Source organism: Hypanus sabinus, chromosome 5 (genome assembly GCF_030144855.1).
Source record: "Hypanus sabinus isolate sHypSab1 chromosome 5, sHypSab1.hap1, whole genome shotgun sequence".
In the NCBI taxonomy this organism is placed as follows: domain Eukaryota; kingdom Metazoa; phylum Chordata; class Chondrichthyes; order Myliobatiformes; family Dasyatidae; genus Hypanus; species Hypanus sabinus.
In genome coordinates, this window is record NC_082710.1 from 175,249,738 (window position 1) to 175,275,931 (window position 26,194).

The 26,194-nt window shown below is 44.5% G+C and overlaps 1 protein-coding gene across 2 annotated transcripts; it reads right to left on the reverse strand.

Annotated features, from left to right (window-relative positions):
- Positions 1-9,284: 9,284 nt before the first annotated feature.
- LOC132394635 (tubulin beta chain) lies at positions 9,285-25,713 on the reverse strand. Of its 2 annotated transcripts, XM_059970991.1 has the most exons (5): positions 25,556-25,651; positions 21,589-21,704; positions 16,954-17,062; positions 15,921-16,031; positions 9,285-14,522 (listed from the first exon to the last, which is right to left on the reverse strand). In XM_059970991.1, the coding sequence occupies exons 4-5, from the start codon at positions 15,979-15,981 to the stop codon at positions 13,462-13,464; spliced, it is 1,122 nt and encodes a 373-aa protein (XP_059826974.1). In that variant the 5' UTR covers positions 15,982-16,031; positions 16,954-17,062; positions 21,589-21,704; positions 25,556-25,651; the 3' UTR covers positions 9,285-13,461. The 2 variants fall into 2 exon arrangements, with proteins under 2 accessions (XP_059826974.1, XP_059826973.1); XM_059970990.1 differs by lacking the exon at positions 21,589-21,704 and having other exon boundaries at positions 25,556-25,713.
- Positions 25,714-26,194: the final 481 nt, after the last annotated feature.

The window sequence follows — 26,194 nt, forward strand, 5'->3', positions numbered from 1 at the left end:
TCCAGAACTTGGTTTTAATGTCAGGATAATGAATTGATAATTTAAGCAGCTTATAATGAGAGATTGCTTCTCTTGGGGAGCAGAGCACTATATCTTTAATTCCAATCAAGAGAGGCAGAGAGGTTAAAAGGCCCAAACCAAGAGAGGCAGATTTTGAACATGAGATCTGCTCTGGTGTAAAATTAAAGCCACAGTCAGTCTGAATCTGGTTTGAAATTTGCCAATCCAAACCCAGCCCAAGCAGGCCAACCCCAACTGGGCCTGACCTCTGCCAATCCAAACCTGGTCCAACTACATCAAAACTACACCCAGCAAATCTTCAGTCAATCAAAACCTGTGGGAGAGTCTGGGATCGGAGGGCACAGCCTCTGAATAAAGAGATGTCCCTTTAGAACTATGAAGTGATGTTCCCATTAGTGGGAGAGTCTGGGATCTGAAAGCATGGCCTCAGAATAAAGAGATGTTCCTTTAAAATTCAGATGAGTTCTCAATTGAACTCATTGAATTGAAACTCAGTTCTAAACGAATTCTGAGAGTCTGAGTTCTAACACCTTCTGTGAGGAGCTTGCACGCTCCACGCCCCCCCCCCCAAGACTGCGTGACTTTCCTCTGGCCACTCTGCTTTCCTCCAACATTCCAAAGAGGAACTGTTACTAGGCTAATTGGTCATTGTATATTGTGCCGTGATTAGAGTAGGGTTAAATAGCTGGGTTGCAGGGTGGTATGGCTCATTGGGTCAGAAGGACCTGTTTCACACTTTAGCTCTAAATAAAATAAAAATGAATAAACAGTGTCCGATTGGGACCCAGATGTATCTGCAGCATCAGAGACTGGCTAGATATCAGAAGCATTATGCCCTTGGACTTGCAGTATGTTTTGGATTGATGCTTGGGCAGAGTAGTATACCTCAAGAACATAATATATAAGAAGAGAATTAGGCTATTTTCCTCAATGAGTGTGCTCCACCATTCAGTTATGGTTGATTCTTTTTCAACTCCATTCTCCCTGTATCCCCTAACTAATCGTGAACCAATCAAACCCTGTCTTGCATACACCCAGTGCCTTGGGCCTCCGCAGCCCTCTGTGGCAATGAATTTCACAGATCTACCACCCTGTCTGTATATACCTTGCTCATCAAAGATATTAAAAATTAAAGTATGCAAGTAAGGTAAAATTTTAGCAGGCTCCTCTTTGCTTTTGACGTGAATCCCACCAAAATATCGCAATGTGACCAATTCTCTTTTGATTGCTTCAATATCAGTTACTCCACAGGGAACATATCAATTCCTTAGTGAGTTGCTGCTCTCTGTCAAAGGCCTCATTAACCATTTGGATTGTATCTCTTAATAATTATGCCACTTCCAAGACCATCTTGGTTAACTTGCAGGTTGAATCAGTGGTGAGTAAGACAAATGTTAGCAATCATTTCATGAGGTCTAGAATACAGGAGCAGGGATGTGATGCTGAAGTTTTATAGGCCACTGGTGAGGCCTCAGCTTGAGTATTGTGAAGAGTTTTGGGCTCCTCATCTTAGAAAAGATGGGCTGGCATTGGAGAGGGTCTAGAGGAGGGTCACAAGGGTGATTCCAGGAATGAAAGGGTCATCATACAAGGAATGATGGCTCTGGGTCTGTACTCGCTGGAATTCAGAAAGATGAGGGGGGGATTCTCACTGAAACCTTTGGAATATTGAAAGGCCTAGTCAGAGTAGATGTGGAAAGGATGTTTCCCATGATGGGAGAGTCTAGAACAAGAGGGCACAGTCTCAGGATAGAGGTTTCAAAACAGAGATGCGGAGAAATTTCTTTAGCCAAAGGATGGTGAATTTGTGGAACTTATATTGGTTACTTCACTTCACTTGCAACCAGTCATAACTGTGCACAAGTACTGACATCTCCACATCTGCATAGTATGTCCAACAATGTAAGGCAATCTTCAGTTTTCAAGGACGTCAAGGCTGTCTCAGGAGTTCTCAATGTCAGTTGTGGCCAGATGATTGGAATGTAGATTTCTTTAAAGAATGCAAAACTACGGACATCGGGGACACAATGCTTAAGAGAAAGTGATCCTTAACGCTCTCCTGGTTTTAACTCTGATTGAAACGTAGAACATTACAGAGTAAATGAGTGAGTAAAATTTATGATCAAAGTGCATATACGTCATTATATACATAAGCCAAACTGACCCACAACCAACGCACAAACTGAGATAAATTGTGCAAATAAAAAATTACTGAACACATCCTTCAACGTTAGCGTGTAGGTTGCAGAGTCAGTTTAGAGGTGGGGTAGTGGTGATGAAGTCATCCCATAAGTTCAGGAGCCGGATGATTGAGGGGTAATAACTGTTCCTGAACCAGGTGCTGTGAGACAACTCCTGTATCTCCTTCCCAATAGCAGCAGCAAGAAAGCATAGCCTGGGTGGTGGGGATCCTTGATGTTCAATGCTGCTTTCTTATGGCAGTGTGCTCCTTATGGATGTGCACAATGCTGGAGGTCTTTGCCTATGATGGACTAGGCAGTATCCATCACTTTTTGTAAGCTTTTCCATTCCTGGGCATTGATGTGTCCATACCGGACTGTGATGTAATCAGTCAGGATACTCTCCACAGTACATCATTGAGGGGTATTACCTGATCCTGAACCTACTGGTGTGCGACCCAAGGTTCCTGTACCACCTCCTCAATGGCAGCAGTGAGAAGAGGGTTTGGCCTGGATTATAGAGGTCACAATTTTTTTATTATTGAGATACAGCACAGAATAGGCTATCCCAGTGCTTCAAGCCACACCTCACAGCAACCACCCCCCCCCCACCCCAATTTACAGTAACCAGAGCCTAATCACGGGATAATTTACATGGCCATGGAAGGAAACTCATACAGTCACAGGGGGAATGTACAGGAAGTGGTGATAATTTAACCCAGGTCTCTGGTACTGTAAAGCATCGTGCTAACTACTACACTACCATGCCAGCTTAAACTGAAATAAGAACAGAATACTGAAATACGCAGTTCATTTGAAACCTCATCATTGTGAAATATCAGCTCTATTTCAGATTCTACAGATGCTGCCCAACCTGCTGAGTATAAACTTTTTTTCCCATGTTAACTCTTATCTGTCATGAAGAGTAATCTAATCCAGTCCAAGATATCCACATGCTGCCATATCCTCCTGTTATTCAGCAACATTTCAAAATCTTTACTGTCCCCTTCCATATTTCCATTACACCTTTAAAGCATGTTGATGCTTGGTCTGAGTTATTTATTGGTATTAGACCACAAGAGCAGGTCTAGGCCATCTGGCCTGTTGAGATTGAGCTGCCATTCCATCATGGCTGACTTGTTATCCTTCTCAACCCCATACTCCTGTCTTCTCCCTTATTTATTGAGATACAGCGTGGAAGAGGCCCTTTTGCTCACCCCCCACCAAGCCAGACTGACATATTCCAAATAAGGTGTCAGGGAAGTTATGTTTGAGCGGTGAAAATTATGACTGAGCTTAATGGTCTGGGGGTAGATAAATCTCTTGGACCTGATGGAATGCACCCTTGGGTTCTGAAGGAAGTAGCTGGAGAGATTGTGGAGGTATTAACGATGACCTTTCAAGAATTGATAGATTCTGGCATTGTACCGGATGACTGGAAAATTGCAAATGTTACTCTGCTATTTAAGAAGGGTGAGAGGCAGCAGAAAGGAAACTATAGACCTGTTAGTCTGACATCAGTGGTTGGGAAATCATTGAAATAAGATTGTTCAGAATGAGATCACAGAGTGCCTGAAGGCACGTGACATGATAGCTCAAAGCCAGCATGGTTTCCTGAAAGAAAAATCCTATTTGACAAACCCACTGCAATTCTTTGAAGAAATAACAAGCAGGGTAGACAAAGGAGATGCAGTAGACATGGTGTACCTGGATTTTCAGAAGGCCTTTGATAAGGTGCCACACATGATGCTGCTTAGCAAGATAAGATTCCATGAAATTACAGGGAAGTTACTAGCGTGAGTGGAACATTGACTATTTCCCATGGAAGGAGATTCTAGGACAAGAGGGCATGAATTCAGGGTTGAAGGATGTTCTTTTAGAACTGAGATGCAGAGAAATTAGTCAGAGGGTAGAACAGAGAGAGGGAATAAAGGGATCCTATTCTGGCTGGCTGCTGGTTACCAGTGGAGTTCCACAGGGGTCCCTATTGGGACTGCTGCTCTTTATACTGTATGTCAATTACTTGGACTACGGTATTAATGGATTTGAGGCTAAATTTGCCAATGATACAAAGATAGGTGGAGGAGCAGGCAGTGTTGAGGAAACAGAGAGCCTGCAGAGAGACTTAGATAGTTTAGGGGAATGGGCAAGGTAGCAGCAAATGAAATACAATGTTGGAAAATGTATGGTCATGCAGCTTGTGAAAAAATAAATGGGCAGACTTTAGTGGGGAGAGAATTCAAAATGCAGAGATGCAAAGGGACTTAGGAGTCCTTGTGCAAGATACCTTAAAGGTTAACCTCCAAGCTGAGTCAGTGGTGAAGAAGGTGAATGTAATGTTGCATTCATTTCTAGAGGTATAGAATACAAGAGCAGGGATGTGATGTTGAGGCCATATAAAGCACTCGTGAGACCACATTTGCAGTATTGTGTGCAGTTTTGGGCTCCTTATTTTAGAAAGGATATACTGACATTGGAGAGGGTTCAGAGAAGATTCATGAGAATGATTCCGGGAATGAAAGTTTACTGTATGAGGCTCTTGTATTCCCTGGAGTCCAGGAGAATTGGGGGGGGGGGGGGGTGGAATTTCATAGAAACATTCCAAATGCTAAAAGTCCTGAACAGATTAGATATGGCAAAATTATTTCCCATGGTAGGAGATTCTAGGACAAGAGGGCATGAATTCAGGGTTGAAGGATGTTCATTTAGAACCGAGATGCAGATAAATTGGTCAGAGAGTGGTAAATCTGTGGAATTTGTTGCCATGAGCAGCTGTGGATGCCAAGTCATTGGATGTATTTAAGACAGAGATAGATGGGTTCTTGATTAGCCAGGGCATCAAAGGGTATGGGGTGAAGGCAGGGGAGTGGGGATGACTGGAACAATTGAATCAGTCCATGATTGAATGACAGAGCAGACTCACTGAGCCGAATGGCCTACTTCTCCTATATCTTATGGTCTAACCTATGCTGCCCAGCAAACCCCCAATTTAATCCCAACCTAACCACAGGACATTACAACAACCAATTAACCTGCTAACCGGTAGGTCTTTGCACTGTGGGAGGCTCCTGGTGGAGGAAACCCACATGGTCCTGGGAAGAATGTACAAACTCCTTACAGGTGGTGGCGGGAATTAAACCCGGGCTGCTGGAACCGTAAAGCATTCTGCTAACCACTTTGTTACTGTGTTGCCCCCATATTGGAATCAGATTAAATACCAGCATAAATTGTGAAATCTGTCAAGTGCAATACATAGTAATGAAAACTATCACTTACAATAAGTATACACAAAAATGTAAAATAAGGAGTGCATTGGGATTGTCATGTGTAGCAAGATAGTGAAATGCTTGAACTAAAATAACAATACATATAAAGAACCTATTCTGTCCCAGAGATACCCAAGTAGTCTGCCTTTTACAAGAAAATCTGCAGATACTGGAAATCCGAGCAACACACACAAAATGCTGCAGGAACTCAGCAGGCCAGGCAGCATCCATGGGAAAAAAGTACAGTCGACATTTCGGGTCACAACCCTCTGCGGGACTGGAGAAAAAAAAATGCTGAGGAGCAGATTTGAAAGGTGGAGGGAGGGGAGATGAAGTAAGGAGCTGGGAAGTTGATTGGTGAGAGGCCATGGAAGAAAGAAAAGGGTGGGTGGGGTGGAGAGAGGAGCACCAAAGGGAGGTGATGGGTGGACAAGGTGAACATGAGAGGGACAACAGGATGAGAAATGGTGAAGTGGAAAGGGTGGTGGGAAGGCATTACCTGAAATTTGAGTTCCACCAGCATTTTGTGTGTTGCCTTCATCATTGCACCCACTGTGAGATGGCTCCAACTTGATTCCCAAGGGACCTTTGATGTCCACAGACTAGTCTTTGGTTCAATGTTTTGTTTGAAGGACAATGCAGATCTCTTTCTACCCCACATTAAATGTTTGCTTGGAGCTTTGTGCTCTAGACTCTAGAGTGACTGAGGTTAGAAACTTTCAGTCTTAGAGGCAGAACAGCCCACTGAGTCATGAGAAGGATTAGAAATTCACCAAGCGTGAGAGAGAAAATTATATCAGACAACTGTAAAAGGCAGTGAAATAACAGGTGGCTGCATTTTCTGGTTAAGACATAGCTTTGGAGCATTTCCAGTTTTCTCCACCACATACTGGAATCATATCACCTTCCAGCACTAGTATGATCAGGCTCCTCAGTGTGAATCATGATTTGATCTGAGACTAGCTATGCACTGATGGTTTCAGGAAGTGTGGGGGAGGGGAATGTCCTTGAGCTCTTTTAGACAATATACATTGTTAGATATGAACATTGCTATAAGGTCCCCAATCCTAATTTATTTTATTTTCCTGTAAAAATTAACAGAATATCAATGATAAATTTTGCATTATTTGTCCAGCCAGAAATACTGGCAAATGATTTAGGACAGGCAATACGAGGGAAACATTGGTTGATGCTGTGGGCCTGCTCCAGCTTTGTGTCAATGGACTCACATTTGGTCTGAGTATTGTTGTTTACACTCTACCCCCCCCCCCCCCCCCGTTTTTGCATTTTGGGTGGAAATGGTGATCAGGCTTACTGTTCGAGGAAAGCTGTTTGTGTTTAGTGGTCCTGCTGTGGGTGGTGCATAGCTTCCTCTGATGGGACTGGAACTAACAGTCCATAAGCAGGGTGGGTGGGCTGCTTCATATTACTGGCCTTTTTCCAGCACCCTTCTGGATGCATGCCCTGGATGGTGAGTAGGTTGCTGATAATGCGCTGGGCTGCGTTAGCTGCATGGTGTAGAGCTCCTGGGTGGTCAAAATTGCCCAACTCATCACCAGCACCAACTGTGTTAGGCTGCTCATTTAGCAAGCAACTGGAAAAGATGTGGAGGTGGGAGGGATGGTAACATAGTATGAGCTGGTAGAGGATTCAATGGGCCAAATGGCCTCCACCTGCAGCATGACATACTGGCCTTGGCAGTGCTGCATGGAAATAGTTACTTGCACTGAGTTTGGTGGAACAAACACATTGATATAAATTTTAACCAGAAATTAACCTCTCCATTGTACATACATTTTAAACAGCAAGTTTACACAACCATATCCCCATTAAAAACGTGTAGAAAAACTACAAAATTTCACAATGAAGCAATGGCTATTCACTCATGCCAGTTATACTGATCATTATTGATATTTTAAAAGGTTTAAAATGTGTTGTTTGCATTAATAGCCAGCAGTCCATGGCTGTGCTGTGAGGCAGCCCACAAGTATCAACACCCTTCAGGGGCCAACACAGCATGCCCTTAACTCACTGAGTGAGTATTTAAAATGGGTAAGATTTGGTGGTTTTACAGGGTGCCAGTACAGAGGTTTCGGTCCTGGTATGGAGTTTAACATGATGATGCAAAGCAGTTTCCAAGAATGGTTTTCACAGAATTAAATGAGACGAGTGAGTGGAGGTCAGTAATTTTCTGTCAAGTATCACTGTACCTTCAGCGCAGTCACTCATTTCTTGGTAAACAAAGTAGGTGCTGCAGGTGCTGCGGTCAAAACACTTACAAACAAGCTGGAGGAACTCGGCAGGTCGGGCAGCGTCCGTGGAAACGAGCAGTCAACATTCCGGGCCAAGACCCTCCGCTAGGACTCCCTTTGACTGCTCGTTTCCACGGAAGCTGCCCGACCTGCCGAGTTCCTCCAGCTTGCTTGCACGTGTTGATTCACTCATTTCTCTTGCTGCTGCCATCAGTACAGGTGCACAGGACCCACACCATCTAAATCCCAATGAAGGGTTTCAGCCCAAAACATCGTCACCACCTCCTCCCATAGATGCTGTCTGGCTTGCTTGGTTCTGCCAGCATTTTGTTTTTATCTAGTTCAGGAAGTTACTTCCCCTCAACCACCTTGAACCAGGATAACTTCACTTGCCCTCACCACTGAACTCTTCTCACACCCTGAGCTGACTTTCAAGAACTCATTCTCAGTATTTATTGCTTACTAATTAAACTGCTTGTTTATTTTACTCTTTTGTACTTACTATGAATGCCTTAAGAAAATGAACTTGGGTTGTATATAGCGACATGTACTTCCGTTATTTACTTTTAACGTTGAATTATGATTTATGAGAAATATTAAGTGTAGGAGAGGCAGCATTCATGGACCATTCAGGAATCTGATGTCAGAAGCCCTGATGACATCTTGAGGCATCACCTGTTGAAGATATCCTCAATGATGGGGAGGCTAGTGCCCAAGTTTACAAGCCTCCACACCCTTTCAACTGAGACCCGTTGCATCGCTGAACTGTGCACAATGGTCTACATCTTGCATCTGTAGAAATTTGCTCAGCTTTAGAAGCTATCCATGTTAGATGCTAAAGAAACTGCCAAGGATGATAATACTGCATCACTGACACTTCTGCACTTTCATGGGTCTGATCAGACCAAGCCCAACCACTTATTGACACATGAACCTACTACTCCTCCCCCCACCCTTTGTCCCATATTTCCACTGTCAAAATAATTAACTTTCTTCCTTCCCCTGCAGTTAAGGTAAAAGCTCTGCAGCAACATTTCACCTGGATGCTCAGTCAGTGAGCATGACAGTGTTAAACTCCGACACCCTTTAGCAACACTTGACAAGACTCAAGAAAAGCTCAGCCTATTAATGGTGAAACTATACTATTTTATTAATAGCTAGCTATCTTCCCTGCCAGCATCACTTCTTGCAACTTTTAAAGTTTAAACCACTTCATTAACTGCAATAAGTAGGGAACTGTGCAGTTCGATTAACCTCGGTATAAATTCCATATCCCTTTGTTCCACTGTCAAGTCAAAGGCATTCCAACCCCTGTGTATTCTAACTGATGCTACCAGATTCCAGATGTTAAAACTTTGGAAGCATGACAAGGATAATCAGCCAAATTTTTTTGCACCCCCAGCTTCCAATCAAAATTTCTCTGCAAGTCGTAACTTATCCAGCAACTAGTTGAAAGCCTGGTGACTACAAGGTGTAAAGCACATTAATAGAGCTTCATCACCACGCCCCCTCCCCATTATGTCCTTTCAAATCTCAACAAAATCCAGGAAAAAAAACAGGCCACATTTAAATCGCAAAAAAAGTTTATTTGTCAGTTAAGAAACAGGCTAGCTCCACACTTTTCAATATGAAAAAACAAAGAAAAAAACTCAAATAAAAGATTAAAAAGTGGTGAAAAACATGGAGAAAAATCCACAAGACAAAGATTGAAAAGTGCTCAGCAAGCAGTATGGAAACAAGCTCGAGAGCTTCCAGGTCGACATTTTTAAGCAGTACAGTTTTGGCTCAACAGCAAAGGAAAACGCAGCTGCCATTTACAAAATGGTTGCAACTGATTGGCCACTGGGTGTCAGGTGACCTGCAAACAAATCAAATCCATTTATCTCCCCCAGACAAAAACTGTGCTCAGTTTCCTTTTGCATGGTTCTTCAGTCAAATCTGTTGCCACCCATCTTCACCTCAGCCCACAAACAAACCAAAACATGGGAGGTTAAAAAAAGTTGTATCAAGTAACTCTACTTCAACCACAGGCAGTTGAAGTTCAGCGTATGAAAGTGAAGAACAGGATAAAGACCAGAACACAAGTCCTGCAGGGTTGGAGGTTGTTTGGCAAACTCACTGGCACTGGAATCACAAGCATCCCTTCCGTGAGAAGCAGCAAGTGGGCAAGACAAATTTTACTTCAAACCACTGCCATATAGTGGCCTGGGTTTATAGGTACTTGCTCTTGGGATTTGGAGATGGTCCCGTGCCCCAGATTAACCAACATTTGGCACGATTATGGAGGGAATCATCAGTGATACGTATGGTGATGAAAGTGCGACAGGTTAGGACTCTTGGTGACTCAATGTGCCCCCCCCCCAAAAAAAGGGGAAAAACAGGCAAATATGGAAAGATTAAAGCTTTGCCATGATGATACCGACCAAAGTTGGCTTAGCATCACTCCAGCCCAAAAGTGTACGAGATGCTGGCACATGCCTCAATCCATCAGATCTCACCAACATTCATAACCACAACTTCCCACACACTTTCAAATCATCTTTCCAGGGCAATTCTAACAGTGGGGCTAAAATGGATTCAACATAACCTCATATGGAGAAAATGTCTCAAAGCCCAAATGCAAGGCTCGAGATGCTGTCTGCCTTAAAGGGACACAGTTTCACAAGTATAGTGAACAGTTCACTCAAAATGGCAAATCAAACTGTCCCCAGATCATGAATGTGGAATTTGTTTCATTCAACATACTGTTGCACCCTCAAATTCCATCAATTTAGCAACTTGATTTTAAGCCTTTTGCAAAACATTACTTAAACACACTGGAAAACCTCGCATCAACACAGATAAGAGTCAGAAAAGGGTGACTCAGTATACCACACCAGCCAACTCACAGGTGAAGTGTTGCCTCACCTGGAAGGACTGTCTGGGGCCCTGAATGGTGGTTAGGGAGGAGGTGTAAGGGCAGGTGTAGCACTTGTTCCGCATACAGGGATAAGATCAGTGATCGGTGATAAGAGAGATCGGTGAGAAGGGGTGGGGGGGGGGGAGACGAGTGGACAAAGGAGTCACGTAGGGAGCAACCCCTGCAGAAAACAGAGGGAGGGAAAGATGTGCTTGGTAGTGTGATCCAGTTGGAGGTGGTGGAAGTTACAGAGAATTCCATGTTGGACCTGGAGGCTGGTAGGTAAGGACAAGGGGAACCCTATCCCGAGTGGGGTGGCGGGTGGATGGGGTGAGGGCAGATGTGCAGGAAATGGGAGAGATGCGTTTGAGAGCAGAGTTGATGGTGGACGAAGGGAAGCCCCTTTGCTTAAAGGAGGAAGACATCTCCTTCGTCCTGGAAAGAAAAGCCTCATCCTGAGAGCAGATGCGGCGGAGACGGAGGAATTGTGAGAAGGGGATAGCCTTTTTGCAAGAGACAGGGGGGGGAAGAGGAATAGTCCAGGGAGCTGTGAGCAGTGACTGGTTTGAGGCAAAGTCCAACATCATGACTCCTGTCATCGATGCCAAGCATGCAGCTCTCAGTACAAGCGCTCACCATCCGACCAAACACTCCAGGCACTTAGAGCTGCTAGAAGCAAAGTGCAACAGACTGCAAGGCAGTGTGCAAATGAGTACTGGCTCCAGCTCAGTGAGGACGTTCAGACAGCAGCTGCGACAGGCAACATCAGATCGATGTATGATGGTATCAAAGCGGCCCTTGGCCCATCGCAGAGCAAAATAGCACCCCTGACGTCATCCAGCGGAGAAATACTCACCAATAAAAGCAAGCAGATGGAACACTGGGTAGAACACTACTGAGCTCTACTCAAGGGAAAATGTTGTCAGCTCAGCCATTGATTGTCTACCAGCCATGGATGAACCCGTCTCCGAACCAACCACTGAGGACCTCAGCAAGGCAATTGACAGTCTGACCCCAGGGAAAGCTCCTGGCAATGATCAAACACTGCAAGAGTTTATAACAGGTCCATCAGTTCTGGAAGGAAGGAGCCGTACCACAGGATAAGCGCGACTCCAAAATCGTCACTTTGTACAAGAACAAGGGTGATAGGAATGACTGCAACGACAGGGGTATCTCACTCCTGAGTATTGTCAGCAAAGTCTTAGCTCATGTAGCTCGTATAGACTGCTGTGTACAATGCATGCGTTATCAGCACCCTCCTGTATAGTAGTGAGACTTGGACCATCTACTCCAAACAGGAGAGGAAAGTCAGTAGTTTTCACCTGCACAGCCTTACCTGCATCCTCAGCATCACCTGGATAGACAAATTCCCAAACTGAGGTCCTCTCCCATGCTGGGCTTCCCACAATGTTCATGCTTTTAAGGCAACGCAGACTGGGCCACGTCTGTCGTATGAAGGATGATAGACTGCCAAAGGACATCCTCTAAAGAACTAGCAACAGGCAAGAGGAATGTTGGTAGACCCCAGCTTCGCTTCAAGGACCTCTGCACGAAATGAAACCCTTAAAAAAAAAGTGCTGGGAGGATACAGCAGATGACTGCAACAAATGGCGAGGTATCTTCAGCAACACCGAGAGCGAGGTGAAAGTGATCCTGAGAGATGGCGGAGCAGAGCGCTAAACGGAGAGTAAGGTGGACGGTGACTGTGGCAGAGCCTGCCATTCTGGGATTGGCCTCAATAGTCAATGCTGCTCGACAAACCAGTGACTAGAGGCGCTGCACCCATGGTGGACCACGACTGACAGAGGCCACACACACACACGCATGCACTCACTCAAGCCAGTATTGAGGCAGAAGTCTCAGCAAAAGGTGATTGGAAATAGTCTGTACTTCAGTGTTTCTCCCCCATATTTAGATTGCAGCTAAAGATTCTTTTCCCTACATTGGAATCTTGTTTAAGGGAATTTGCTTCAGGTCTGGGTGCTAACCAGGTAACATTACTTGTTCAGGAACAGGACAGGCATTTCCATTAATCCCAATAATTATGATTTTCCCTGCACTCATGCACGAGTGCTCATTAGGAATATCTGCATCCCTAATGCTTGCCAGTGCCAATGGAAAGTACTGCCAAACTCATTTACAGCTGGCTGTAATAAACAGGAGCCATCCAATATCCTGAAACAGAAAACACGAGACCACAAGACATCAGAGCAGAATCAGGATTTTCAACCGATTGAATCTACTCCACCATTTGATCATGGCTCATAATTTCCTTCCATAACCCCATTCTCCTGTCTTCTCTTCATAACCTTAGACCATAAAATGGCTCAGAAACAGTCAAAACAAAAGATTTACAGTGGAATACCGCAGCACAGGGCTCGAGTTCGGAGTTTAGAGGGCCACAGTCCAGACTTGTACTGAAAATGGACATCAGATTGCCAGGAGCACAGACAGAACATTCAGCTTCTATGCTGGCTGGGTTCACTCAATTTTCCAGTTATTTCACCACCCACCCCAGAATTCAGTTCTGCAACATTCAAGGGTTTTTGGACACCCTCCCTGGTCTTCATTTACACTTAATGAGCCACTCACAAACCCCCAAAAATGCACAGCAAACATGGCTGATTTCAATTTGGACACCCACTGGGACTTGGGGTAATAACTTGCTCGGATTTGGGTTGGTGATTCGAGCTTTACATTACAGCACCTCATTGGCCAGTGTTTGTCATGTGCAAGATTTTAAACTCGAGCCCTGCAAAGCCTGTAAAAGCCCACAAATCTTACTCATTTACACAATTTAAAAAGAATGCATTATGTACAGAAAAAAGAAAAGGGTTTTTTGTTTAAGCTTCATCTTGCTCAATCTCCTCTTCAAATTCTCCTTCCTCCTCTGCTGTGGCATCCTGGTACTGTTGGTACTCTGACACGAGGTCATTCATGTTGCTCTCGGCCTCCGTGAACTCCATCTCATCCATCCCCTCGCCCGTATACCAGTGGAGGAAGGCCTTGCGACGGAACATGGCGGTGAACTGCTCGGAGATGCGCTTGAAGAGCTCCTGGATGGCGGTGCTGTTGCCGATGAAGGTGACTGCCATCTTGAGGCCGCGGGGTGGGATGTCGCAGACGGCTGTCTTCACGTTGTTGGGGATCCACTCCACGAAGTAGCTGCTATTCTTGTTCTGCACGTTCAGCATCTGCTCATCCACCTCCTTCATGGACATACGGCCGCGGAAGACGGCCGCCACAGTGAGGTAGCGCCCGTGGCGTGGGTCACAGGCTGCCATCATGTTCTTGGCATCGAACACCTGCTGGGTGAGCTCAGGCACCGTTAGGGCGCGGTACTGCTGGCTACCCCGGCTGGTGAGAGGGGCAAAGCCCGGCATGAAAAAGTGGAGGCGAGGGAAGGGGACCATGTTGACCGCCAGCTTGCGCAGGTCAGCGTTGAGCTGGCCCGGGAAGCGGAGGCAGGTGGTGACACCGCTCATGGTGGCCGAGACCAGGTGGTTGAGGTCCCCGTAGGTGGGGGTGGTGAGCTTCAGGGTGCGGAAGCAGATGTCATAGAGGGCCTCGTTGTCGATGCAGTAGGTCTCATCTGTGTTCTCCACCAGCTGGTGGACGGAGAGGGTGGCGTTGTAGGGCTCCACCACAGTGTCTGACACCTTGGGCGAGGGCACCACGCTGAAGGTATTCATGATGCGGTCGGGGTACTCCTCCCGGATCTTGCTGATGAGTAGGGTGCCCATGCCCGAGCCAGTGCCCCCACCCAAGGAGTGGGTCAGCTGGAAGCCCTGCAGGCAGTCACAGCTCTCTGCCTCCTTCCGCACCACATCCAGGACAGAGTCCACCAGCTCTGCGCCCTCTGTGTAGTGACCCTTGGCCCAGTTGTTCCCAGCACCACTCTGCCCTGTAAAGCAAGCAAGAATTGGTGTCAATGGGACAAATAAAGCCACCGTCTCCCCTAGGTACACAATGATACTAGATTTTTTGTCTGGTCACACTCCACTGCCAAACAAGACCAACAAGATATGAGAATTAGTCCATTTGGCCCTTCAAAAGTCTTCTTTGCCATCCAAAACCATGGCTGATTTCTCCACACCACCCCAACCCCATTCGACTAACCTTCACTGAGAACCTAATCTCTGCCTGAATATACTGAATGACAGCTACTACAGCCCTCCATTGTGCCAGATTCACCACCCCTAACTGAAGAAAATCATCCTTGCCTCAGCTTTATGGGAACACTCTCAATTCTGATGTCTCACACTTGGTGTGGGGATGCATATCACAATATGGTTCAATCTAGGAACGCAACCACCCTCACTGTCTCAGAAATGACTGGGGGTGTGAGGGGGAATTCAAGCAATACACACAAAATGCTGGTGGAACACAGCAGGCCAGGCAGCATCTATAAGGAGAAGCACTGTCGACGTTTCAGGCCGAGACCCTTCATCAAGGCTAGATCTTGCACATTCCTAGAGCTTGAAGCACAATTCCAACAGACTGTACTCCACCATTAACTGTAGCCTGGGAAACTACTCAAGACAACTGTCAGTGCACCCATCACATTAATCTGAAGACATAGAAACATTGGCACTTGCAAGTTGACTAGGGCAAGAGAGGCCACTACTCTGAATTGCAGACACAAGTTTCAGTTTAATATCCCTGTGAGGCTTCTCAAAAGCAGTGCATTGCAACTGTATTGAATACAATGGAACAAAGCTCACACAACTTGGCACATGAAGGGAAAGGGGTTGTCCAGGATACAAGCTGTACTCACACTTCCCTCAATTCAACATGCAGCACTGTCAAAAGATACTGAAGAGACACAGAACTAGAACAATGGTGCCACAATGTTGTGCTGAGCTTCTGACCAACTCCTAGCTCAATCTAAGCTTTCCCTCCTGAAAAGGCCTCCTCTTTCCTTTCATCCATGTGAATATCCAAGTCTCTCATGTACCAGCCTCTACCACTAACAGCAGTGTGTTTCATGGACTTGGCACTCTGTCTGCCCTTTCACATTAACCATGTCCACCCTACAACAATCTCCGGCTCTTATCCTGTACATTTCAATCAAGTCACCCCTCATCCTCCTTCACGCTGAGGAGGAAAGCCCAAGCTTGCACAACCCATCCTCAAAACCTGCCTGCTAAATGAGGCAGCATCCTGGTAAACCTCCTCTGCGCCACTTCCACACCCTTCCTAGAAATGAACACAATACTCCATGTGCAGTCTTCAGGGTTTAGAGCTGCAATACATCCTCAACCCCCACAAAGTTAACTCAAGTCAACAAGCTTGCACTCACCAAACACAAAGTTATCTGGTCTGAAGATCTGCCCGAATGGACCAGAACGAACAGAGTCCATGGTGCCAGGCTCCAGGTCAACCAGAATTGACCGAGGAACATATTTTCCTCCTGAAAGAAAAGACCACATTTTATTTTTTTTTAAATGAAGTATTTCATTAAGATTCTCTACATAGAACAGCCCACCATTAATCCCTAACCTTAAACTTAACCTTATCACCTCCCCTCCCTGTAGCAAGCATTGCAGAGTCCACTATTTACCCTGTCATGCAATTTCCTCAGCCAAAGGGTCCAACAGAATGTTCCTAATATAACTAACATTAGATACATGACCATGGGTATCTCAATGACCAATACCATGTCATAAACAGGATATAGACATGGAGAGCACACACACTTATACTTTCTAATCTCAGACACTGTTGGGTTAGGGTGCAGAAATGTTATTTTTCTAGTACTTGCCTATACATGTGTCTGTATTTTCAAATTTCTTAGTTTTTCTACAGCAGGGGTCACACCACTTAAATCTGGTATTTCAAAGGTTAATTGTGATCACTGGTATATTATCCAAGAGACAAACAACCTCATTTATTTGCCCAATTTTTGTAGTACGTCATAAAATCACAAGTTGTATTCTTGACTTCATAAGTTATGGATCAGATCCAGTATTATTCATTCCTCGAGTTCCTGGCCACCTTCAGATACCAATAAAGCACTTAAGCCAGGAACATCCAGCTAGCCTTGGATCAAAGTTAGAGTTGGTATTTATTTATGGGAACCAAGATGGCTCCTTCTGTGTTACATACACAAAACATAGAGGAACTCGGGCAACATCTATGGAGAGGAATAAAGTCAGCAGGTTCTCAGCCTGAAACATCAACTCTCTATCCGTCTGACATATTGAGTTGGTCCAGCATTTGTTACTCTAGACTTCAAGTATCTTCAGCATTTCTTATGGTCATGATCAGCTCCTGCAATGCCCCACTCCAGCTTCCCCAAGTACAATCCCACCCCACCTCCTAGAACCCTGTACCTGTTGCCTCATTGTAGTAGACATTGATGCGGTCCAGCTGGAGGTCACTGTCTCCATGGTAGGTGCCAGTGGGGTCAATGCCATGTTCGTCACTGATCACTTCCCAGAACTGTAGAGGAGACAAGAGGGCAAGTTATAATGAGCCACAGATACAAACAACAAGCTATTAACTATATCCTTATACCAGTTCCAATCCACTACAGGTTGAACTGTACTGGTTAAGAATATTTTCCAACATTTTCTTCAAGATATCACATCAGTGCTGACAGCACCTCCTTGTGCTGTTAGTGGAGGCCAGGGGAGAGCATCTCCAGATCAAGAATGGCAGCATGCTAGCACAACACCTTGTAATAGCAGCCAGTATTGATCACATTTCAACTTGCAACCGGTACACTCCCCAACTCTGAGCAACACAGGCAAGCTGCCCACCAGGACAATCGTCAGGCTGTTGGTTGTAGACTTGAGACACACTTCTCTTTCAATGTCCACTGGACAAATACAGCTGATCAATAACCAATTTAATCAATTAACTGGAGAGTGGGGAGGTCCCATGGATCTGCTACTGCTGCCCTTGTTGAAGAGGTAGAAGGCAGTTTTCATAAGTGCAAAACTGAGCAATTCCTCCAGTATTTTCTGCTCTAATTAAACCTAGGTTATGCTACAGTGGTATAAAAGTTAGTGTGGCACTACCACAGCTTGAGGATCAGATTTCAAATTGGCATCTCCAGAGGATCTGCAGGCTGTGGAATGTGTGCATCTTCTCTGGGTCCTCCAGTTTTCTTCCACAACCCAAAGCCATTGCAGGTAGGTTAATTTGTCATTGTAAATAGTCCCATGGTTAAGGTTGCTGGGGATTGAAGGGCTGTGCAGCTCAAAGGGCTGAAATGTCCTGTTCTGTGCTTTCTCTTAAATAAAGATGTGCCTTGCTAATCCCTTAAGACACAATCTCAATAAAAATTCTACCAAACACCTCTACCAAAAGTTTGGATCTTCAACACCCCCCTTCCCCTAGTGTGAACACTCGCTCTGTTCAGTCAATTAGAGTGCAGAACCTGTCAGACAGGCAAGTCTGGTTCACATGAAAAACACAGGCAAATGCACATTTCCAGCGGGACGCAGCCAGCCCATCCCGTTGCCACCCAGACCAGGGGACTGCCCTCAAAGCCACACTTAGCTATTGATACAGATGGATACTATGGGCCGAGGGTGAAGGGGAGCATTTAGTTCACTGCTGATGTCAAAGAAATTAGGCTAATTAGGACACCAGCCCTTCTTCCCACCCCCACACAGGGTATCACTGTACAAGGAACAATAGAGGAATGAGAAAACAAGCCAACACCAAATGCTGCAGGAACTCTGGTCAAGCGGCACATATGCAGGGAAATATTCATTCGACATTTCAGACACTTTGGAGCAGGCCCTGTCTGGTGCAGTGCAAAGGCTCTGACAATGTACGAGATCACTCCCTGGTCACAGACCCAAGCACCGGCGAGACGCAGCATTGTGCTGGTCTGCAAGGCTACAATACTGGACTTCAGCTAGCTAGGAGACCAAGCAAGCATGACTGAGCAGGCATGGGTGGGGTGGGGTTGGGAAACAGGGTGGGCATTTGGGAAACTTGTGTTGCTATGCATGTAAAAGGACTGGGTTCAGACCAGCCAGTGCAAGGCAGGAACACTAGGTTGATTTATAAATAGTGCATTGTTCAAAGACAGTCAGGAACAAAGAGTGGCAGTGAACTCACTTATACAGAAGGTACCAGGGAGAAGGAAATGACTACTGCATGTTAAAGTTGCTGCAATATCAAGTCTCTTCGAAATGTAATTGGTTTCACATGCAAATGCTGCTATGTCTTCAGCAGGTAAATCAGCCAGATCTGACAGAACTTCTTAAAGACACAACTGTCTCTGGGTACCAAGTGACCTACATCTTGCTCCTCCCTAATCAAGATTAAAACTGAACAAGTCAGAATGCACCATTTCACATTGCTCAGCCTTCAAATAGCCAGGAGATTCCAGCACCTTCTCATGCTGGTGTAAACAATTGCTCAATGGTCCAAAAATCTGAGCAAGAAAATCCCAAATCAGCTCAAATTTAAAAGTAGCAGCCAGCAGTGCCACAGAAAGGATTACAGTAATCTGAGTTCAACCCTGACCTCCAGTGAAACATCAAACACTCCATGACTACTCGTTTCTTCCCACGGTGTGGCTGTGAATTAACTGGTTACTGTTGGTTAACGCCAGTACAGCACCCAATCCACAACTGCCTTTCCCCAAAGGACTCAACCACAAGTTGCCCAAAAAAAATCTCTCAGGCATTCCACAAATTCCTCCTCCTGGGATCCAACTGGCTTCCCCAGTCTACTGCATTTTAAAACCATTCCTGATATCCTAAGTCATTTTTCCATGTCTTAAGGGACAGTAGGTACGTTTAAAGCAAAGGTTGATAGGTTCTTGATTAGCAAAGGTTACAGGAAAATGACAAGAGAATGGGATTGAGGGGGAAAATAAATCAGCCACGATCAGATGGCAGCAGTGTCAATGGGCTGAATGGTCTAACTCAGCTCCTATGACTTGTGCTCTTAATGCAGGTGGCAGGCGAACTGTGAGGGCTGTGTGAAGTTGCCAGGTAAGAGGGACTACGTTAGAGGGAGACAGGACTGATGAGATAACATTTCCACTGGGAAAATGCCCACAAATGACCAGAATACCCAAGTGCCACTAGTATCGTTTTCTCTCGACCTGCTGTTTTCCCCCTCCCAACAAGTCACCTTCCAGGTTTATTGGACAGTCTGGAGGAAAGTAAATCCTCCGCACCAGAACCAGCAGGTGAATTAGGGAAAGGGAGGGGTTAAAATATTGCAGACATGGGGTATTAGTGCAGCAGCTCACGGGAGGGCGAGTGGGAGGTAGTAGAGGCGGCTCGACCACAACAAGCACTGTCCTGGTGACCGATAAAAAGAAATCTACACCCAGACCCTTGCAGGCCGAGCTTCAACAGCACAAAAAATAGCCAAAATAACACAAAGGACCGAGACAAAAGGCTCCTCTCTGATGCACCATTTCCAGCATGTTGTGCTCTGCAAAGCTAACAATGACTGAACGGGCACGACTGGAATGGTCTGGTTTTGGGAAGCTGAAAATTCCTGCACTTTAACAACGGAAAGCCGTGAGACAGCTTGGCTTTGTTCCTGTGGCACTCCGTACTCTCCCCAATTTAAAATGACTAGCAAGTCTATTCTCCTTGGCTTCTCATCCTGCCCCACCCTATCCACATTAGCGTAGGTCAGTGCATACGTACAGAGCAAGTAACTCCACGTCAGATGCATGTGTAGCCCTCACAGATACAGCTGGAGAGACCTACTCTTCAATTACTGTACATCAAAATCTCACCCTCCCTATGGATTACCACAAACACCCTTCAATTACAGTAGATCACAATCCCACTTTCTCCAGCACATGCCTCTGGAGCCTGGGTAAGCTACCCAATCTCACCAGCATCAGGGTAGCAAGTGCACGTTCTGATTGAACATGCCAATTTCATCAAGGCAGCCTGGCTCCATTTCCTCAACCGGAGAGTGGCAATTCAGATGGCACAGGAAAATTAGTAATATGGAGTGTCGGTACAGGAAGGAGGCCAACAGATAATCATCATTTTGTATCTTATTGAACCGGAGAACAGGCACAAAGGAGTGACTACGCCCCCTCAGCTACCGTCAATGCATGCAGATCCAATCATCACACAGTACATTGAGGCAGGTAAAGTAAAACAATGAAGAATAACCTCCAAGAGTCATTGTCATTGACTGTCATTAACCTGTCATTGGGTTTGGAGGCTTGCATGCCTCAATGACATGATCATAATGAGGAAGATTGAGGGCCATAGTCCAACTCATCATACAGGAGGTCTGTTTGAGAGTTTGATCAGTGGGGTAAACTTGTCCTGAGCTTTTTTAACTGTTACAATGCATTTAAACCATATTCTCCTGTGGTAAACGCACAATGAAAAATAACTTGCAGCATCAGTGAAAAGCCGTTGAAACAGGACTGATCAAGTCCACAGTAGTGAGTGTTGTGTTCCATTACAGGACGTAGGGTTTGGATTCTGAAGGTAAGTTCCATGAACCTGATTGGCTTATTAATAGCCTTCAGTGCACTCACATTGAGGGATATTCTGATCCCCTGAATACAGATCTGCATTCTCTACACAGACTACAACTGTCCACTGATCCCATGGATAGTGACTCAAATACCCACCTCAGACCCACTGCCCAGTAATAGGTACTAGTACCACATTACAGACTGAACCATAGTCACTATGGGGTGGGCCATCAATCCCAATCCTCTACTAGAGACACATTTTCAGGGAAACTGTACATAAATCCCCAAACCTTTCCAGCAGCCCCTGATTATTGCTGCTGCTTATAAGAAATGCTCCAAGTCATTTCCCCCCATCACAAAACAAGGGCCCATTTGGCTGAGGGTCTGCCAGCTCAGCAATCCTGCCCACCCAAACTTTTTCCTGCAATCAACCTATTCTGCCCAATAAATGCACCCCAGTTCTCCCATTCACCACTGGGAGAGGGGACAACTCTACAGGCAAGAACTGAACTTGGATCACTGCAGTTGTACTCACCGAACCATCGTGCTGCTAGAAAGCTGTTCAGTCACCTACCCAGTAAGGGTGAGAATCGGCCTAAATCCAGCCCACACATTGTAGAGCTTCGACCCTGCAAGGATTTTTAAATTGTTCTGAAAGATAAATTCATGGCCTGAATATAAAAAACTGATGAGTGCCTTCACTCGGGAAAAGCTTCAGAATACCTCATAACAATTTTAAATTATAGATATCACCAATTATAGTCAAACTGTAGCTTCTAGATCAGCAGATGACAGGGCTGACATTCACTCAACTCAAGTAGTGACTAGTGCAATGCATTTACAGCTTGTAGCATCAGAGTTCAGAGTTCAATTCCTGTATCAGTTTGTTCGCCCTGTTAATGCATGAGTTACCCCAGGTGCTCATTTCTTCCCATAGACCAAATGTGTACCAGTTAGGAGGTTAATTCTAAGTCAGGATGCCTAAGATTACAGAAAGAAGGCAGGAGAATGGGGCGAGAGCTTTAATAACTCAGCCATGATGGAATGGCAAAGGAGATTCAATGAGCTGAATTACCCAATTATACTTTGATACCTTATTGTCATAATTGCCCATTGTAAATTGTCCTGATATAAACTAGGACTAAGTAGGTGAGTTGCTAGACAGTGCAGCACTTTGGGCTGGAAGGACACTTCCCACACTATCTCTAAATAAATGGTATAAATGCTTCAATTAAGAAAGCAAGCAACTAATTTATTTTCAAAAATAAAATTTCCTCTAATGATATAAAACACAGGAAGGCTTGAGGCTCTTCTCAAGTACAAATTGAAGCTGGCATTTGCAGGGTTGGGATTCAGTCCAAAATTGGTACAACACTAGGTCTGGAGTACAATCTAGTGCAAAGAAATACAAGCCAAATCAGCTGCAAGGTCAAGCAAGCCGAACCTTCGGAGACCGCAATGTGCAATGGCTGGTCTGGCCAAGATTCACCCTCAGTCCAACAACTAGTACACCAGGTTAATTGCATTTGCTGTTGTCAATGGAGAGGATGATTAGCATGATATTGTTACAGTATGTAATTATCTGTTGCATTTGCAACTATACTATAATCAATTATTATTCTATACTAGGCTATCTCCTGCCCCAGCTGGGGAAAAGTGGACATGGCCAGGTGGTGGGCAATGTGACCAGCCAATCACATCTGACAGCCTTGAGAAAATCTTTAATACAATAACTTATTTCTCCAGCACTTTTCACATGTGTAGTGCAAAGAGCTTTACAATGGGATAAAGTGCAAACATGAAAAAAACAAAGGTGGCAGATAAAACTGGATATATTAAATAAACTGGTACTGGCTCACAAGAGTGAGCTTCTAGTTTTAGGTGCAGAGTTCAAAAAAGCTGACCTGTCAATGATCTTTTGAGAGATTTTGAATTTGAGACGGTGCAAGACATGTTGTAAAATCTGTTCTCTTGCAGCAGAACAAAGACCAAAAAAATACAAGTTATAAAAAAATAGAAGAGAAGATTCTAAGGTAGCGGGAAGACCATTTAGAAAATTGATGGCAGAGGGTGAGGGGGTTGAGTTTCTTTAGCCTCCTAACGGTAGTAATGAGCATGTCCCAGGTGGTGAGGGTCTTTTATCATCCTAAAAATCAGCGCAATATCTATAACCAATCCCACCTGAACAGGAAACCTCTTCATTTCAACAACTGACAGACTGAAGCCAACTCACCTTGGACCATTCCTCATGCTGTGACCACCAACATTACTCACTGTGGACTGTCACTGAGACTCCCCACTCCCAGATGGGTGGGTTCAAAATAGACATTCACAATCAGGTTTAATATCACAGGCACAAATTTGAAATCACACAATGCAATTCAAAATAAAACGCCAGAAATCACAGCAAAAACACAAAAACAAGCCCTATTTCCTACTTGACATATACCTACGGTGTTAACTCATTAACACATTCTTAAGCCTGTGTTCGTGCACTGGCTGGAGCAAATCCCACAGAAGACATTTTTGAAAATGCATTGGGTGGGTTAACAGAACAAAGCGCCATGACTTTAGACCTTCAATTCTTGTGTGCATTCACCGTTCTTCTGAATTACAGCATTTGAGCATCCCATAATTACTCCAATATACACCTTCCACAAGCATTTTTAAAAATTTTCTGGAATGTAAAATAATGCCCAGCCCCAATGGTAACTGCAGTGACCTTCAAGAATCTCTAACTCAGACATTTTTCAAATTTTGTCATGAATCACCTTAAAACTAGTTTGAAGAAATTCAAGTAAAAAGATTAATCCTGCTCTAAAGGGGAGATTAGCATACATTAGCGTAGAGTAAAACTACAAGTCTTGACAATTCAATATATACATGCACACAAAAATTTGTCTTACAAATTATCTGGTTTCACTGGTTTATTTAGCTACTTTCAAAAGGGGAATTGGCTACATAAAATGGTAACTATTCAGAATTATGTAAAAAAAAATCGGCATAAGGAACGAACAAGGCATTAATAAATAAAACTCTTCAAGTAATTACTATAGCAATGAGGTCTGAATAAACATGTATAGCAAAACCTCGCGCTTTTTCCGGAGGATGGGCAATAGTTGTATACAAAGCAAATTTATGTGAAACGCACAATTAGGTGTAACTTACATATGCAATGCAGCATTCTAGTTAACAGCCACCACACTAATCAATCCATCAAACTCAAGTTTCAGAGAAAACGCTCACGTTTTCTTTCACCTTGAAAAAAATCGACTAGGTAAAAAATATTTAAATTTGTAAAACCTTTATCCCAGGGTCAATCGCACGGCCTTGGGGATTGAACGTATTTAATCATTCATGGCTGCAGCAAGAAAATGCGCAAGCACCATGCCTTTGATACCAGTCCAATCTCGGGGGGGGCGGGGGCGGGGGGGAAGAGGAGGAAGATGGGCGCTCTGAACAAGGTTTAAATTCGAAATACCAACCGTTTGGCGCCACATTCCGTTTACTCCATTGGCTAATGCACTTATTGGCGCGCCCGCAACGGGTGAGATTTCCCTCCAACGCACTCTGACCAATCCAATTAATGCAAATTACTACAGTTACTTCCCCTCCACTTCAAAATGCGAAAGAAAATCTCAGATCGGCTTCCAAGCACAAAATAATGGCACGACCACCCCCGGGGATTGGAATGCATTTCCTATCCCCAGCTTTATCAGTAGGGTGATATTTCTTTCATGCACTTCCCCTCCCCCACTTACAAAAATTCAACAAAGGAAATCCAATTTTTTTTTAAACTACTCCCTTTCCATTGAATTTAATGCAAGGAACCCGAACATTTTAAAACTAATTAGTCATCCTTGTGCATTAAAAAAGCAGAGAAATGGTATACTAGATTTTTTCCCCCAGCATCTGCACCCGCGCCTCGTTAAGAGGGTGGCGTACCGAGACGGGAATTTTCCATTTGTTCCTTTCCCACAGATTTTCTAAAAATTCAAAAAAACTTCAATTTCAATGTCGCTGCGGTCACCATTTTAACAATATTTCCAATTACCTCAAGATTGCGATAATTATCGTTCAATAGTTTTTGACAATTGAACTGAAAAGCCCATATTTTTTTTTCAAAATGTACTCTCGAGGTGCTGGAGGTCGCGATAATCGATATTGATACTTCCATAGCTTTAATAAGGCACATTAATAGCTTTATCCGTATTCCGTCCTAGGTTTATGTGGACTTTTTTCGAGCAGACACCGATTGATAGAAAGCATTTGCGTTTCAAATTCCAACGGTACTACTGACTCACCCACGTGTAAAGCGACACCTGTGATATATTTTAGCAAAAAGCCTTCCAGACAAATCAGCTTGGAAGCTTCAATAATACATTTATTAAAATAATGACTTTCCAATTATAAAATTTCCACAGCAAGGTTATTGTATGCAAATATGTTTCACTGGTGGGGATTTTAAAAAACCTTACTAAATATCACGGATACATACTTACCTTGGCCCCGATCTGGTTGCCACATTGCCCAGCTTGTACGTGCACGATCTCCCGCATGGTAAACTTAATAACTTTTTTTTAAAAAGGTTTGCAAAGAATCTGGTGGTTACAGAGTAACTGCGCTGCTAACAGTTCCCGAAGCCCGGTCCCAACAAAGCTTATAAACGCGGTGGCGCCACCACAACGAGGCACCCCTCCCTATTGGACCGTGGTGAGCACGTGAAGTTACAGCAGCTCCACTATTGGACGCAAAGTGTTGCAGTAATTAACCAGGTGACGTCATGTCGGGTGCCCGGGAGTCGTGGGCATTCTTTCTTTTGACCCTCGGGTCCACATGTACAACTTGGGTGCTTTTGTGTTCAGACGCGTTAGTTTTGTGAAGTCAAGTCCAGTTCTCCCTGTGTTTAAGATGCAATTTCTTTTAACACTACTATAATAGAACAGGTTAATCAAACGCCATTGCCACCATCCTTTCTGCTTCTTTATTGTGATTGAATGAGTCAGTTATTGTTGAAACACGGGATGGTGGCTGTTTCCATGTTTCCTGTCACATCCCTCCCATTTTCTGAGACAAATATTAGGCATGTGAGATTAATAAAGTAGAGCGAGTTAGCCAACCGTGTGTTGTGCGGGATGATT

Coding starts and splice junctions, on each gene's coding strand:
- LOC132394635 (XM_059970990.1), bottom strand. CDS start 25,612: ATGCGGGAGATCGTGCACGTACAAGCTGGGCAATGTGGCAACCAGATC. Junction 16,032..16,953: donor CTACTACAATGAGGCAACAG/GTACAGGGTTCT, acceptor CTTTTCTTTCAG/GAGGAAAATATGTTCCTCGG. Junction 14,523..15,920: donor ACCAGATAACTTTGTGTTTG/GTGAGTGCAAGC, acceptor CTTGCTTTACAG/GGCAGAGTGGTGCTGGGAAC.